This window comes from Lagopus muta, chromosome 8 (genome assembly GCF_023343835.1).
Source record: "Lagopus muta isolate bLagMut1 chromosome 8, bLagMut1 primary, whole genome shotgun sequence".
NCBI lineage: Eukaryota > Metazoa > Chordata > Aves > Galliformes > Phasianidae > Lagopus > Lagopus muta.
The window spans coordinates 32,109,856-32,125,753 of NC_064440.1; the positions used below are offsets into that span (position 1 = coordinate 32,109,856).

The window sequence follows — 15,898 nt, forward strand, 5'->3', positions numbered from 1 at the left end:
TGCATCCTGTGATAGAGCTCACCTCTTGTCTATTATAGATCAGTTGAGGGTACTCAGACTATGGAGGTGGAGATCAAAGGGAGAAGTCAGCCTCATTTACCTTCTTGCAACGTTATCCAACTGCACTGCTTGTTTCTTGGATGACCATCAAGCAGTACATTTGTCACTAATCCCACATTTGTTAGATTGTAGGGTGGAAATGCTTGTATCAGAATAATGACTGTATCTGTTGATGTGGGCAGGTGAGTGGTCAGGTAGTCACACAGCTTCTGGACACTTTGTTCTTTGTTTACTATCGTGCCTCAAAACTATGGCTTTGTCTGCTCTGCAGGAGTGGAGCTCTTCAAGCAAGGAGTCCTGCAGCAGTATGGTGTGAAGGTCCTAGGTACATCAGTTGAATCCATCATGGCTACCGAGGATAGAAAGCTTTTTTCTGATAAACTGATGGAGCTAAATGAAAAGATTGCTCCTAGCTTTGCAGTGGAATCGGTAAATCAGACACTTTTGAAGATGTGTTTACTGTTGTTGTTGTGAGACTTACTTATCTGTTTTTTAAATCTGGTTTTGTTTAGTGAAAGCTAACGACAAGCTTAGCTTCACCAGCACGCCCCAAGGACTGGTGCTGGTTGACAGGGATTTAAAATAGATGAAAATACTATTAAACACTTGGAAGGTGTAAGCTAATTTCTGGTCATCTAACTCAGCAATGCTGAAATCTCTCTTGAGGATGAGAGTGAGAAACAATAACTGGTTCAATGGAAGGCATGTTTGAGTTTGGAGGAAACAGTCTCAAACCAGGATGTCTGTTGGAAGGGTTATCTGATGCTATAGTCTGCAAAGGCAGACCAGGTAAGGCCATGGGAAGTTAGCAGGGAAGCCCACACTGCTAAAGGCAAAAGTCAGTGTCTTGAGCCCATGTTCCACTTTTCTGTTTTTTGGGGTTTTTTTTGGCAGAATGGAGTAATATTAAAAAGCCAATTCCATTCCTTTCAATTTGTCTAGGCACAGCTTAATGTCTTGGTGATGGGATTTCCAGTTAACAGAGTAACCTCAGTTGGTTGATTTTATTTATCTGAATTCATTTTCTCTGACATGTATTCCTTTCTCCTTTAAGATTGAAGATGCTTTGGAGGCAGCTGAGAAAATCAGCTATCCGGTCATGATACGTTCTGCTTATGCCCTTGGTGGTTTGGGGTCAGGTGTATGCACTGACAAGGAAAGTTTGCTGGACCTTGGAACAAAGGTATGTCTGTGATTGCAAGCTCTGGGAATAGAGTCCGGACAGATGATGATTCTTTTTTGATATAGTTCCTACACTGGCATTGTACTCATACATACTCTACTTTACATCTTACCTGTAGGCCCTTATCCCGACTCCTTCGCATGCCTTCTTTTCATAATTCATGCTGCTGACTTGGGAAATGATAAAGGTTAATTGACAGACCTGTTAATGAGAAACTGGCCTTAATCTGAGCATTTGTTTAATTTTGGTCTGGCAAGAATCAGAGCGGATTATTTTCACCTCTTTCAGCACGTGAAAGATGTCAAGAAACGTGAAACCTTTGGAAAGCTCAGTGATCGCAGTGGTATCAGAGTCAGAAGGCTTGGGAGGCTTGGGCCTCTGCTGTGTTTGTGTCTGAAGGCATTCTTTCTTTGGGTCATTGCTCTTTTCTGTAAAGATGTAAGGGGGTGATGTGATGCTCTTCATCATTTGGCATCCGCCAGCTTTTCCTGGCTGTGCAGTGAAGAACTTTTGCTGCAGGAAATCCGGGGGCAGACAGTCCTGGGGCAGACAGGGCTGGCGGCTGCAGGCAGCGGCGGGTGCAGGCCTGGGCTGGGCCTCAGCCCGTGGGGCAAAGCTGTTCCCTCTGAGGAAATTAGTCCCGAGACAGGCCCTCAAGTATCAAAGACAGAGAGGCACTTACTGGCTTTACTTATTCATTGTTATCCTTACCGTCCCTTTGAACTGTATTGTCCTTTTCAACTGTTTATTGTCCTGACTTGAAAAAGAGTCCCAATGGAGGAACTGGAAAGGACCTTCATGCTGAACTTCAGCCCTTCTTCCCATCCAAAGCCAAGTCTTCTGCTTCTCCAATGGCACAGCTTTCCTCTGTAGCTTCTCTTGACACTGCCAAGGCCTCAGGGAGCTCGGGGCTGTCCGCACAGCAGCTCAGTGAACACCAGTCCAAGTCCTTCCCTCTTCCTCAGGGCTCACCTGGAGGAGGCAAGGGATTGGGGCTGTCTGCAGGACACCTCCCGTTGTCCCAGTACAGCTCAGTGGACGCCACTCTCAGTCCTGCCCTCTTCCTTAAGACTCACCTGGAGGCACTAGGAAGCTCAGAGCCATCTGCTGGACTCCTCCTTTTGTCCCAGCCACAGCAGCTCGGTGGACTGCATCAGGGGAGGATTAGGTGAATGTGAGGAAAAGGCTCTGCCTCAGAGGGCAGTGAGCATGGAGCGGCTCCCCAGGGCAGCAGGCACAGATGCAAGCTGCTGGAGCTCAGGGAGCAGTTGAACACCATTTTCAGCATTGGGGGATCCTTGTGGGACACTTCCAACTTGGGGTGTTCTGTGATTGTATGTTTTTGAGTGAGAGAAGGCAGTAGACAGTAACAAAGGAGAAACATGGATTGTTTGACAAACATAGCTAGGTATTCCCACTGCATTACTACAAGCTCAGTGCCTGCTTAGTCTGGGTGAAATGCTACTCTACAATTCACTTCTTTTTTTCTTTTTTTATTATGTGAGTTTGGCGACTGAGCTAAGGGCCTTATTGGAGTAAAAGCTTAAGCTACCTGTAGGGAGGGCAAGACTGTAAGCTGATTCATGTGCAGCATTAAAAGTAGAAGCTCTGCTAAAGGGTGGATTGATAATATGCCAGTTTTAAGCGAGATGTGATTAATGTTTTCTATCTTCTAATATTGCGTCCATTTATTCACTTAGATTATGCTCATTTACCAACAAATGATATTTTTCATTTTTGTCCCTTGTGCTGAGGAGTGCTTGCTAGATTAGTTTAAGAATAAATTGTGAATCGTGGTTCTGGTTAGTATGTCAATGATAAGCAACATTATTAGTGCTATTAATTAAGTAGTGTTTGCTGGCACTGGTGCTTCCTATCACTTAGTCACTCAGCTTTCTGTGCAGCTGTCCAACTGAATTCCATGGAGCTACTCTTGTGCACAAAACCACGTGTCTGTTGTGTGACTGAATCCTTAGATATTTTTATATTTTCACTTACATGCCATTGCAACCTCACATGCCCCGCTCCTTTAACCGTTTGTGCTTTTCAAATAAAGGTAATGCATGTATTTATTTATTTATTTTAAAGAAAGTACAAAGTGCTTGTCATCTGTGCAATGAGCTTCACTTACCCTTATTTTCCAGTGTTCATGGTGATCTGGGATGTCTGGAGAGGAACAGAAGCATTAAGCATGCCTTGTCTCTGATGTATTTGCAGGCATTTGCAATGACTAAACAAATTCTTGTGGAAAAATCAGTTGTGGGCTGGAAGGAGATAGAATACGAAGTTGTGAGAGATGCTGCAGATAATTGTATTGCAGTCTGCAATATGGAAAACATAGATGCTATGGGAGTCCACACAGGTAGGTCTGAGCACAGGATGGATCACTGGAAGTGGCTTTTGATAACTTTTATCACAGAATCACAGAATTGTAGGGGTTGGAAGGGACCTCCTGAGATCATCGAGTCCAACCCCCCTGCCAAAGCAGGTTCCCTACACCAGGTAGCACAGGTAGGCATCCAGGCAGGTCTTGAACATCTCCAGAGTAGGAGACTCCTTTATGCGGTCGTTTACACAGTTGTGTGGTTGATGAAGTGGGCTCTAGAAATGCTCTTCAGGTTTCCAATGCAGCCAGATAGTGTGTAAAACAGATATTGTTAGGCTGAGCCCACAGCTATCATACTGTTTTTCATAAAATGGCTTTTAACTTCTCCAGAATCCAGTTCTCTGACTGTCTTTGCTTTTCATTGGATTGAGTTTTGAAAGCTTGTTGTAACTTCACTGGTGGCAGTGGTTTAGCAAACAAAGCAGTGTATGTGGCCAGAATTTACTGCTGCTGAACTGCTTCTCGTTTTCCTTCTCTGTTACCTTGTGACAAACAGGAGATTCTGTCGTAGTGGCTCCGAGCCAGACACTCACTAATGAGGAATTTCAGATGCTGAGGGATCGTGCCATCAAGGTTGTTCGATATCTGGACATTGTGGGAGAATGTAATATCCAGTTTGCTCTGCATCCAACTTCCCTGGACTACTACATCATTGAAGTTAATGCCAGACTCTCGAGAAGTTCAGCTTTGGCATCCAAGGCAACAGGGTAAGTTTATTTAAAGAATGAATACTAAACAAACAACATGAACAAACAAGAAGTGGAGAACAACAGAATTAGGGCAAGGGAGTTGGACTGGTGTGTTAATTAAATATGTAGATGACAGCTGTGAATACGAAGAGTTTCTGCATCTGCTTTCCATGCAGTTAAGACAAGGATGCATAAGCCTAATTTGCAGCAAGGTAGACTGAAGTTGGCTATCTAGGGGAACTCTGGAGTAGTCAGGGCAAGATGAATAGCCTGGGAAGTTTCTAAGAACAGCTTCTGTCAGCATCTGCTGGGAGTGACCCTGGGAGAGTGGGTCCTGCTGGGAGATGGAAGAAGGGGTTAGTGAGCCTTCCGGGTTGGTTCCAGCCTGCTGATGCTGTTAGTGCAGAAGGGAAAAACTCCCAGGAGGTGTGTGGGAGGGGAGCCTAAGAGCTGTCCTTACAAAGCATATCTGCGGTATCCATATGTTGGCTGCAAATCACCTCTGGGACCCAAAGGACACAGTTAGTAATGAGCTGTCTGTCAAACTGATGCAAATGGTATTACTGTCTGCCTTTGTTTTGTTGGCTAATCATAAACTAATCAAGATAAGAATGGTCAGAGCAGCCTGTTTAAAAATTGGCTTCCTAATTGTGCTTTGCAGATGCTGTTGAGAGGTGCAAATTATAGATTAATTTTCGGTTTTCAACAACTTCTGTGGTTGTTGAAGTGCTGTAGCAGAGTGGAGATAAGTTATAATGTTGGACAGTGGGTGTCTCAATTGTTTTCTTTTTCAGCAACAGACCTGTAGCTAAATGTAACTGTTGTTATGATCTCACCATAGATGTGATATCTATTTAAAAGGGTTACACTGCAAGTAATAAAGTGAGGCTCTGATCTAGGTAGCTATACAGTGTATTGGGATAGGAAGTTGAATGAGTACTTGAGCACAGTAGTCTTCCATTGCGTGGAGGAGGGAAAATCACCTCACATCTGGGTTTCTCACAGAACAGCAAGAATCTGGCTTTTGAATGATGCACTGGTAAGGCTGGAGCTACTTGGGTTACAGGCAACTTTGTGCTGAGATCTTTGGGTGTGATGAAGCACTGGGGGATTTCCTAAGAGCTGTTGCAAATGGACTGTGTCTGACTGGAAGCGGCTCAAGAAAGTCATCATGAAACTGGCTTTGATATCAACGTTGTAGGAAAAAAAAATCTTGAGAGAGGGAGCTGTTTGCACTGAAAAAGCTTCCAAGAAGAATGTTTAGATTTGTTCTGCAACTTGAGGTGATACCTGGATTCAGAAAGCTAAAGATTTTTTTTTTGCAGATGATGCTGATGAACAGTGACCTCAAATATCCTTTACTGTGAATGAGCCAAAGACCTTGAGATTTCCTAGAATCATGTAAGGGCTTGGGTTGGAAGGGTGGGTTAAAGCCCACTCAGTTCAACCCCCTGCCAAGGGCTGGTTTGTCTGCACCAGCTCAGGTTGTCCTGGCCCCATCCAACCTGGCCTTGGGCACCTCCAGGGATGGGACACCCACAGCTTCTCTGGGCAGCAGTGCCAGGGCCTCACTGCCCTCTGAGTAAAGAATTTCCTCCTAACATCTAATCTAAATTTCTCCTCTTTTGGTTTGAAACTGTTCTCCCTTGTCTTACCCCTATCTGCCTGTATAGAGATTTGCTCTCCCCTGTCAATATCAGTTTATGCTGACAGTATCATAGGAAGTTAGCCTGAGGACTGGCTGATACCTACAATACCTTATACAACGGTGCTCTGGCTGCTTATGCAGTTTGTATTATGTATTAGAGTGGTTCAGCTGTCAGTATCAGTCATGGAAAAAGTACGTGACATAAGTGGAAGATGTGGGGATTCTTGGTGATTTTTCAAGATGAAATTTTTTGTCTGATACTGGAATAAAGTAACTTGTCTGCTGACGAGGTTTTTCCATCCAACTAAACATTGTGAAGGATGACATCTCTAGCAAAATGAGAATAACGGACTCACTTCATTTCCTCTCCTCCAGCTGAGCCAGCTTCGCAGACCTGTCATCTCCATTCCTTTTACCATCTTTGAACTAACTGATTCAGTGTAGACTGCTGAAGCCCCCAGTGTCAAATTTTCCTCTTGTGATTCCTGTGTTCAAATGGAAAGTAAAATCTTTGAGGTTTGGGGGAAATCCATAACTTTCTGCAATAGTGTGAGGAAGGCACTTTGTTCCTCGAGGGGAAAAAAAAGGAGAATAAAAGCAAGTAACGTGCAAAGAGTCCCTTGAAGTTCATTGCCTTTATGTGCTAAATGAAAAAACACAAACTCTGGTATTCATCTATGCTGCTGCCAAATCCTTGGCAGGTGCAGGCTGTTCAAATCTTGGTGTTAGCCACAGAGCTGAGGTGATTAGCCTTCCTAATTGACAAGGCCATGCTTGTGTGTGCAGTGGTCCATGCATACTGATGGCAGTCTTGGCTCCCAGCTCTGGCAGGGAAGTGGCAGAAACGTCTCGAGCAGTTGCAGAGTTGAGTCATTCTGCTCTCACACGGGACAGAAGGAAATGCTGCAGGCCTGGCAGTACCACAGGGAGAAACTCTTATCTGATTTTGATGATCAGTCAGCCTTTGTAGCATGCTGGATGATGTGTGTTTATAGCACTGTGTATCAAATATGTCTTTCACCCGGGGCAGGTAATACCGTGTTGAAGATGGCTGTCCTTAAGACAACTAGTCTAATCAGGCAACTAGTCTAAGTGTTTATACAAGTAGACTGTCTGTGACTGCAGACAAGCAGGAATTCTGTCATCTAGCCATGTGCAAAGCACATCCAGGCCCTCAAAAGCTTAATATTTAAAGAAATAAGAGCAAAAATAAACCTGTATTTCTAATTTCACATGTGATAACGTGAGGCAGGGAGATGCTACATTAAAAGGAATTTGATGACAAAGCCCAAGAACCTGATCCAGATGTCCTCAGTGCCACAGCTTTAACTCTGGGTTCTTGCTCTCTTTTCAACAGCTGATTAATATACAAAGAGTAAAGGCAAGAAAAGTGAAATTGTCTCAGTAAGATGGAGACTGTCTCTTTAGACCACCTATGCTACACAGTATGCCAAGGATGGTGAACTGCTGCAATTCAGTATAGCAGATAGCTTAATTAAAGCAGAGGCCTATGAGGTTTTGTTGTCATTTGCCGTACAAGCAGCTGCAAAAGCAAAGTCATTCCTACTCTACCATTCTCTATGTCCCTTCTGTGGCAGGTATCCATTAGCGTTCATTGCTGCCAAAATTGCCTTGGGGATCCCGTTACCAGAGATCAAGAATGTAGTGACAGGAAAAACCTCAGCCTACTTTGAGCCCAGCCTGGATTATGTTGTTACTAAGATACCCCGCTGGGACCTGGACCGTTTTCAGGGAGCCTCCAACCGGATTGGGAGCTCCATGAAGAGCGTGGGAGAGGTGAGTATGAGAGCCTGTCCTTCCCTTCCATTCCACCACTTGGGAAAGCCACTGATCAGAAATCCTCAGAGTATCTATCTTTCTCAACCCAGTGTCTTCTGAAGACATTAATTCAGCTCAAGTTATTCTTGTCTGACAGTCGATTTAACTGAAATGAGTTTGAGCTTTGTGATCTTGGCTATCACAGTAAGGATTCTTAAGTAGTTTGACTTTAAATGGAAGAGACCACTTTGAATGCACTCTTAACACTCACGACAAGACTTCTGGAGTTATTTTTTGTTCAGAGTTCTGCAGAGATGGTTAGTTAAGAGTATCACATCAGGAATTGTGGTTTGTTGAGATTTTCAGTGATGTGGATGAACAGCCTTCAGTTGTTGCTGTAGTTATTTGTCCTCCCTGTTGAAACTATGTGCCAAATCTCACCTACTTCTGCTCTTGAAATCCAAGCACGACATGTAACATCGCTCTGAAGTTTTGTTTACCTTAGTGATTAAGTCTCTTACATTTGGAATGTAACAGCAGAATTTTTAAATGCTGATTTTAAGGTGTCTGGGACAATAGCAGCATTTTCAGACCAAATTTTAAGAAGTGGGAGCTGGATAAATTATTCTCTTAATTAGTTAATTACATATCAGGTACCAAAGCAAAATAATTTGATATTTTTTCAGCTGCCTTTTTCTCTTAATGCTTTTCAAGTAGCTATTTAATTTAATTATTTTGACATGAGACTTTCCTAACATCAATTCTACCTTGCTCAGACAATGAGCTTTCATCACAATTGGAAGGAGTAATTAGAACTTCATTTTTCATTTGCAATTTTGGCTTTTAATGTCAATGAGGTGCTTTTTTAATGTGTGTTGTTTTTTTTTTCTTCAGTGAGTTGATGCTTGTTGATATTAACCCTCTGTGCTTATGAGTTTTTGGACTGTTCTTTGGAATTGGAGTTCCAAATACGGTTGCTTTGTGCATCCTCAGCTGTATGGCAATCACTTGCTGACCATACGTATTTGCAGGAGGAAGTAGTGAGTCCTTCCAGTGGTTGTATGCCACAAAAGCAGAACCACATGAATGCCCTCTCCTTCTCAACTTTCTCAAAACAGAATGCTGGGTAAAGTGAGGGGGGAAGAGGGATAGAAAGAGTCAGAGTTCCAGACATGCTGGTCTACTACTGCTGAGGGTGAACTGAAACAAGGATGGAGAAGATGAAGAAAGGCAGCCTGCTGCTGATGGATGTACTCAACAAAAAAGATGAGTCTCCAAGAGGAGAGGGTGTCTTTGAAGCAAAGGGCTTCTGGCAGCTTTGTATCTGTTACTATGGCACAGGCATCCCCGTAGGCCTGAGCCTAAAAGCAGATGGCAGCACCTACTGCATTTTTATTAATTGAACAGTCTGGCCTGGCCTGTTTTTTTTTCCAGAGCTCTGTTGTGCTGGGCAACAGCCTGGAGCTGTAAGAAAGAAGAAAACAATGTTATTTTTTAATTTGACATTTTTCAGCACTGTGTCTGTGAAGATTTTTACGCAGCTAGGATTTTGCCATGCAGGGCATCTAGAAATTTGAGAAAGGGCTCTGTTGTACTTCACAGATTTTCACAGAGTAAGTCTTATTTTCTTACTGGAACTCATGTCAAGACTTAAGGAGGGAAACCCCGGCGCTGCTGTGCCAAGCAGGAATAATCCTTTAAGAGAGCCCTCTCAGGAGAGCGTCACTTTTAAATGTAATTTATAGGAAGAGGAGCAGGTTTCTTCCGCACCTTAAAATTCCCACTGCGAGTTTCTCTCTCTAACAGGTTGTTAAACAGAAATATCCTTCTGTGTTACTACACCCATGCTGCTACATAATGCTTTCTACGATGCAGTTTACAAGGAGAGCAGCAACTTTCTGTTTTTAACAGATAGGGAGATGAAAGCAGAACAGGCACTTGTCTGAAACTCTCCGTTGGTAATTACTGGCAGTTGGTTCTAGAAGTGGGACTCCCACTGGTTTTAAAGCCAGTATGGCTATCTTAAGGCAGTGGGTTTGAAGGCTGTCATCTTTCTGTATGTTCATCGTTACAGTTTAAACTTGCATCCTTCTGTTATTTGGAGGACAGCTGGGTAGCAGCTCCTCACTGATGTGGAAGTGCTCTCCATTACAGGTCATGGCTATTGGCCGCACTTTTGAAGAGAGCTTCCAAAAGGCCCTGAGGATGTGCCACCCCTCTATAGATGGCTTCACTTCACATCTGCCCATGAATAAAGCCTGGCCAGCCATCGCAGATCTCCAGAAGGAACTCTCTGAACCATCCAGCACTCGAATATATGCAATGGCCAAGGTAACAAAAGATTGAAAGCCCTTGATCTATGTCCCTTGAATTATGGCCACCAAATGGGGTGAGCTGAAGTGGCAGAAGTGAAGTGTTTTTCATCCCCTTGTTTCCCTTTGCCAAGCACACTCTGTTCATTTGTGTGGCATCTTTGTTGCTGAAGTACAATTCGTGGCAGTGCCAGTAGAAATCTGAATCACTTCTTTTGCTTGCTCCTGTAATACAATTGTTTGCTAAATATTAGCTAATATTCAGCCTTTATTTATGCTAGCATAGTTGATAGTTAAAGCTGATCCGTTTGGCAGATTACCATTAGGTTTATGGGAAGGGAAGAAGTTAAGTATGAACATCCATGTGAACTGAAACAAGGGATGATAGAGTGGTAAACTGCAGTCTGAGAGTGCTGGTTTTTTGCAGTTGTTGCATGGGTAAGGGCTTGAAACTTGAAAAGCTGTTATGAGACTATACTAAGTTTAGCAACCAGGAATTCCCTGTTCTTTGAAACATGCTCAACTTCTTCAACTCAAGTTCTTCAACTTGTTTCCTGTCACACTAGGCAAACTGCAACACCTTTTGAGTGAGTGTTACCTCAAGGGAGCTAGGGTACCAAATTATTTCTGCCTTCAGTTTCAAGGTGTTTGCCTGTGTATATCTCATGGGTAGTTAGTTACTTTACCAAACCAAAAGTGCAACTTTACCAAAAGTGCAATTTCATATGTTGGCTTTTTTGCAGCTAACTTATCCATCTCTATGAAGAGAATCATAGAATTGCAGGATGGTTTGGGATGGAAGGAACCTTAAGGCCTGTCTGGTTCCAATCTGTGCCCACAGCAGGGACACCTCCCACCAGCTCAGTCTGCCCAGTGTCCCATCCAGCCTTGCCTTAAATGCCTCCAGGGATGGGGCATTCACAACTTCTTGAGCAACCTGTGCCAAGGCCTCAGCATGCTCTGAATGAAGAGGACAGTTGTCTTGTATAGAACATGCTTAAGACTGGTCTTTTGTTGTTGTTTTCCTAAGTCTGCAAACCTGTTTTTTTTAATTATTATTATTATTTTTATTTTATTTAAGTTGCAAACTTTCTGGTAGTGAAACCCCATTTACTGTGTTTTGTGTCACTGTCTTTGTTTGGTGGAGTCTTTTAAGCCCGTTCTGCTTGTGTGGAGAGCTCATAAGCCCCTCTGAGTAAGGGGAGCTAGGGTTGTGCTGTATTTGTAAAGAGGTTTTCACTGTTCCTATTATAAATGACCTTAATGAAAAGCACACGATGTTCTGTGCCTGTCCAGCTGTTGACTCTTGCTTTTCAAGCTGGGGAAATACGTGTCTTCATAAGTGTAGAACATCCTTCTGCAGCTGTGCTTGGTCTCTATTACAGCTTTCTCTGGCAACTGAGGTCTGATATTTTCTCCTCTCTCTGAGTGGCTTTGGGGACTTCTGTAAAGGTTAATCTCAGCCCCATGCTAACTCAGGATTTAGGGAGGTAAAGGTAAGTTTGGGCCACAGTTAACACTCTGGCTGCTCCCTGTTGGTGACATTTTCACTAGGAACCATCAAAAAAAAACACAAGATAAAAATCTTAATCCCTCCTCATGAAGCCTCTGTCTCACACTGTGCACTCGTTCTTCCCCATTAATAACTGAGGCAAGCAGTATCAGTGAGAGGTACTTCCAGCAGCTGGGGCTGTGGGCCTGGAAATTCCTTTCCACCTTGCTGACATTTAAAAGCTGAGAGCTAGTCCCCATTAGCTGTCAGCTTTGTTTGAAACAGGATGGAGCTTCATTGTGTGGCTTTTCCTCCTTACAAGCCCCACTCCTCATCTCTGGAAGGCTCCTTAAGTTTTCTCTCTCTCCTTTGTTCGGGTGATTTAAATGGTAACTGTTCAGGAGAGAAGAAGAAGAAAGTTCAGTTGCCATTCAAAGCATTTGCTGTTGTATTGAGAATCCTTGTTGATATATATATATAATTTTTTTTTTTTAAAGGGACAGCAGGAGAGAGGCTGAAATGGATGAGAGTTGTTCTTTGGGCAGAGCGTGCAAGGGTGTAACTGCAGCTGATGAACAGGAAGGACTGTTCAGGTTATATAGAGTCTTCTGTAGACTCTCTTAGGGATTGTATACCAGTGGATTTATGCTGTGGGCTCAGTCTGTACCATTTCACACTGGGGTCCTGATCTCCCTGTTGTCCACACTGCAGACATGTCACCTTGCCCTTGCGCTCCTGTCCACAACCAGCTACATACTTCATTTGGGAGCAGGGGTGAGATGGAAGGGATGAACGTGGTGGCCCTGGAGACAGCACAGGTGGCTGAGCCAGCTCCTGGTGCTTGCCTGGAGGCAGAAGGCTCTTGGAGGTGAGCAGGGCTTTAAAGTCAGGCAGCCCTGCTGAAAGGCTCTGTTTGTTCTTGTAGCTCTCTGTGTACTTTGCCATGTAGGTATGAATAGAGCAAAGCCCTCTGAGTGCTGTTCACCACCACCGATCAAACCCTGCAGGGATTTTCTGCTTGGAAACTTGATTTACCCCTGTGGCATAGTAGTTTGGGAGTAAAAGCTGTCTGCAAATGTAGTCTTGTCTCTCTCTCCAGATACATTCCACGGGGATGAAGGTAGTTTATTTTCTCTTTCTATCCTCTGACAAGGGAGACGTAGGCATTTGTTTTCTCCAGTTTCCCACGGAAGACTTTTAAATGGTGTCCTAAGTAGATGAAGTGTATGCGGTCACGTTAGCTTTGAGCTTATGGGGCTCAGTGACCTTGGCCTGATAACTTGAAGAAAAAATGTGGTTGTGCAGTGTGCTAAGCTCATTGCCAGATGAATGCTAGAGTTTTCTTCAGTGGCATTGCTCTGGCTTTGTTCCAGGGATGTTGCCCTGCAAGGAAACAATTAAGCTTGGTAACAAATTAATGAGTTTTATTACTTCAGCTCAGCAAAGATAGCATGCTGGTATTATCATTATAGTTGATTATAGTTGTTTTATCAGGAGAGTTGTAACTGCACGCTGCTGGTGAGACCCAGGAAGTATCAGCAATGGAAGTTGCAACTATCATACTGGGGGGCTCTCTTCAAGATCTTTTTAAATATTGCAGTGTCCTGTCAAACAATCTTTTCTACGGTAACTCTGTGGGGAGCCTTTTAGCTCCATGGCACAAATAGTTTGATAAAAATAAACAACCAAAAAACAATACAAAAATAAATAAATAAATAAAAAAGTGGCCCAGAAAAGATAGTCATGCTGTGGCTGCAAATTGTCACCCTGGACTGGACTCTACTTCAGAGGTATGTATTCCAAGGCCATGTGTTTTGAGTCAAGTGTTATTTTTAATGGGCAAATTGAAGCTTATGCTCCAAAGCAGGGAGTTTCTCCACAGATGAGAATTTGGACCGTCTTGTTTAGCATTAGCAGCTACAAATTCACAGTGGGACAGAAATTGAAGTGATTTGATGGCAAGGGGTGAGATGAGGATGCAGGTACTGCAGAGTGAATGTGTCAGGCCGCATGTGGTTAAGGCACGTGTATTTGGTAGCCACCGGGCCATTGGTTGCATTTTGGCTACTGGCTTTGAAGAAGCAAATTCTCTCTCTTGTTCAGGCAGAAGCCAGTTCTTACTTGCGGAAATGACTGGTCCCTCCCTGCATTCTGCTTGGGCTCAGTTTGGACCACCCTGACAGACCCTTGATTTGCTTGCCTTTTCTGCCACTGGCGTCTTTGTGTTACATACTTGCTGCTGCTCTTTGCTCTATTTACAGAGCATATATTCAAGCATCTGATTGGTGCTTTCCTCTTTTTGGCAGGCCTTGGAAAAGGGAGTCCCTGTGGATGTCATTCACAAGCTCACGGCCATTGACAAATGGTTCCTGTGTAAGATGCGCAGCATTGTGAACATGGAGAAGATCCTGAAGGAAGTGAAGCAGTAAGACAAACAAACAGTCTTGTCCTTGGGCACACTGGTGTGTCTGGGGATAATTCTGCTGTGAAAACTGTGGTACCTGATGCTGAGAGGTTCATTTTGGCACACAGTATAAGTGATGCTGCCTTAAACCCCAGGTCACTGTCTCACCCAGGTGAAGTAAATGTCTGAGAACACTCTTTGGAGATGAGGAAGTTCATTAAGCATTCAGGTTTTCTTGCTGCTTGTAGACATCCTGAAAATGCTAGTTTGTTTTGGAAAATCTATGCTGTATCATTGAGGCTAAGACTGGAAATGTGGAGACGGCCTGCAGTAACAATGGTAGGCTGCACTTACATACCTAGGATAGGTTTGCCTTCAGATGTGAGAGTTGTCCTGACTTGCTACACCTGAGAATCAAATGCAGTGCATTTTATTTCTCCTGGAAAATTGATTTTTAAGCTTTTCTGCCTTTCTGTGATTGTGTGGTACGTGTTGCTTTTGTACTGCACTTTCAAATGCCTGTAAGCCCAGACATATTTAAATATAAATCTTCTTTCCTGAAGAAAAATGACCATATAAAACTAAGTAGGAAAGATAGCAGTAAATTAAAGTGCCTGGCTGTATTTCAGTTCCAGCCTCTTGCTGACTTGAGCTTTCCTTTCATGGTTTATGAGGTTGGGAGCACCTCCTTGCTGAGTTATTGGCTACATGTTGGCCAGCTTTTCCACTTTCAGTGTTTGCTGTCCTAACCATGTTTCACCACATGATGGCACTGGGAGCGCACCGAAGCCAGTAGATCACTGAATTCACCTGCTTGGATTTCATTTCTCTGACCAGCTGCGCAGTTTTAATTGAGCAGCTATTGGTCTCCTTTGCCCCCCGGAACAAGCTGAATCTAGAGCTAAACAAAAATAAATGTGGAGGGAGATGTCGAAGAGAAGTAGTAGCTTGATTACTTACAGAAATCTATTGTTGGGCTGCACAAACATTTGCCCTCTAACATCTGTGTCATGTTGTATTTGTCTTGAGTGCCTTAAAATGTATACACACTGCTCCCAAGGAAGAAGATGAAAAAAAGCCCAGAATCAGATTGGTTTCCCTGCTGTCGGAGTGCCATGCTCTGGAACATGCACTTAGCATCCCAGGGGTCGATCAAAGCCTCGGCTGCTATAAATCCACCATTCCTCCACAGATGCTAATTGCTCTGTACCGTCCTTAATCACGAAGGCTGTTTTCCCTTTCCCTGCTAGGGGTGGGTGACAGTAATAGTACCAGTAGCTAGTACCATCCTGCACTGATTTCATCCTCCTGGTCACTTAGCAAGGATTACAGGAGGCCTGCTAGAGCAAGCGCTTTGGCAGTGTCAAACCTTGCATTTGTATCACCAACCAGTGTTGCATCTGTTGTAAGGAAATTCATGCAACACAGCACTGATTGCTGATAATGTTAATTAAGTTAGTTTCATTTATTGATCAGTGCAGATTTTTCACTGTGCTATTCTAACTCCAACACTCTCAAGGAAATCAGCTTAGCTTATAAACTACATCAAAAGGAGGAGGTGGACTGTCCAGCTGCATTATGTTGAATGCAGAGAACAAGGAAAAAGCACTAGTGACCTGAGCTTAAGGGGCTGGTCTAGTGAGCCACATCAGGAAACACATCTCTCCAATAGCCAAGGGAAAGCTAATTGAGTGATGCAAATGAGACTTGGCGTGCATGTGCAACCAGCTGTTTCCAGTCCCCAGCATGCCTGGCATTGAGTTTTTACCTGTGCTGTGGGATTATTCCCAACTGAAAAGAATGGGCTGTGACACAACCATAGCTTGAAATCTTTGTTACTGAAATATAGTTACTGCAAGCAAAAGCGTTTGCCCCGTTCCCAGGCAGTTTTCTTTTTTGTTCAGTTGTACCCATTTCTTGCTTTTTTTTTTCTTTTTTTTTTTTT

At 43.5% G+C, this 15,898-nt stretch overlaps 1 protein-coding gene across 3 annotated transcripts in view; it reads left to right on the top strand.

Moving 5' to 3' along the window:
• Window positions 1-15,898, top strand: part of CPS1 (carbamoyl-phosphate synthase 1) — a 112,514-nt gene that overhangs the window by 40,428 nt on the left and 56,188 nt on the right. For all 3 annotated transcript variants that reach the window (XM_048953784.1, XM_048953786.1, XM_048953785.1), the window contains exons 15-21: window positions 332-489; window positions 1,115-1,243; window positions 3,461-3,605; window positions 4,126-4,336; window positions 7,565-7,763; window positions 9,900-10,076; window positions 13,856-13,974. In XM_048953784.1, the coding sequence (XP_048809741.1) occupies window positions 332-489; window positions 1,115-1,243; window positions 3,461-3,605; window positions 4,126-4,336; window positions 7,565-7,763; window positions 9,900-10,076; window positions 13,856-13,974 (1,138 nt within the window). The remainder of the gene's footprint in view (window positions 1-331; window positions 490-1,114; window positions 1,244-3,460; window positions 3,606-4,125; window positions 4,337-7,564; window positions 7,764-9,899; window positions 10,077-13,855; window positions 13,975-15,898) is intronic.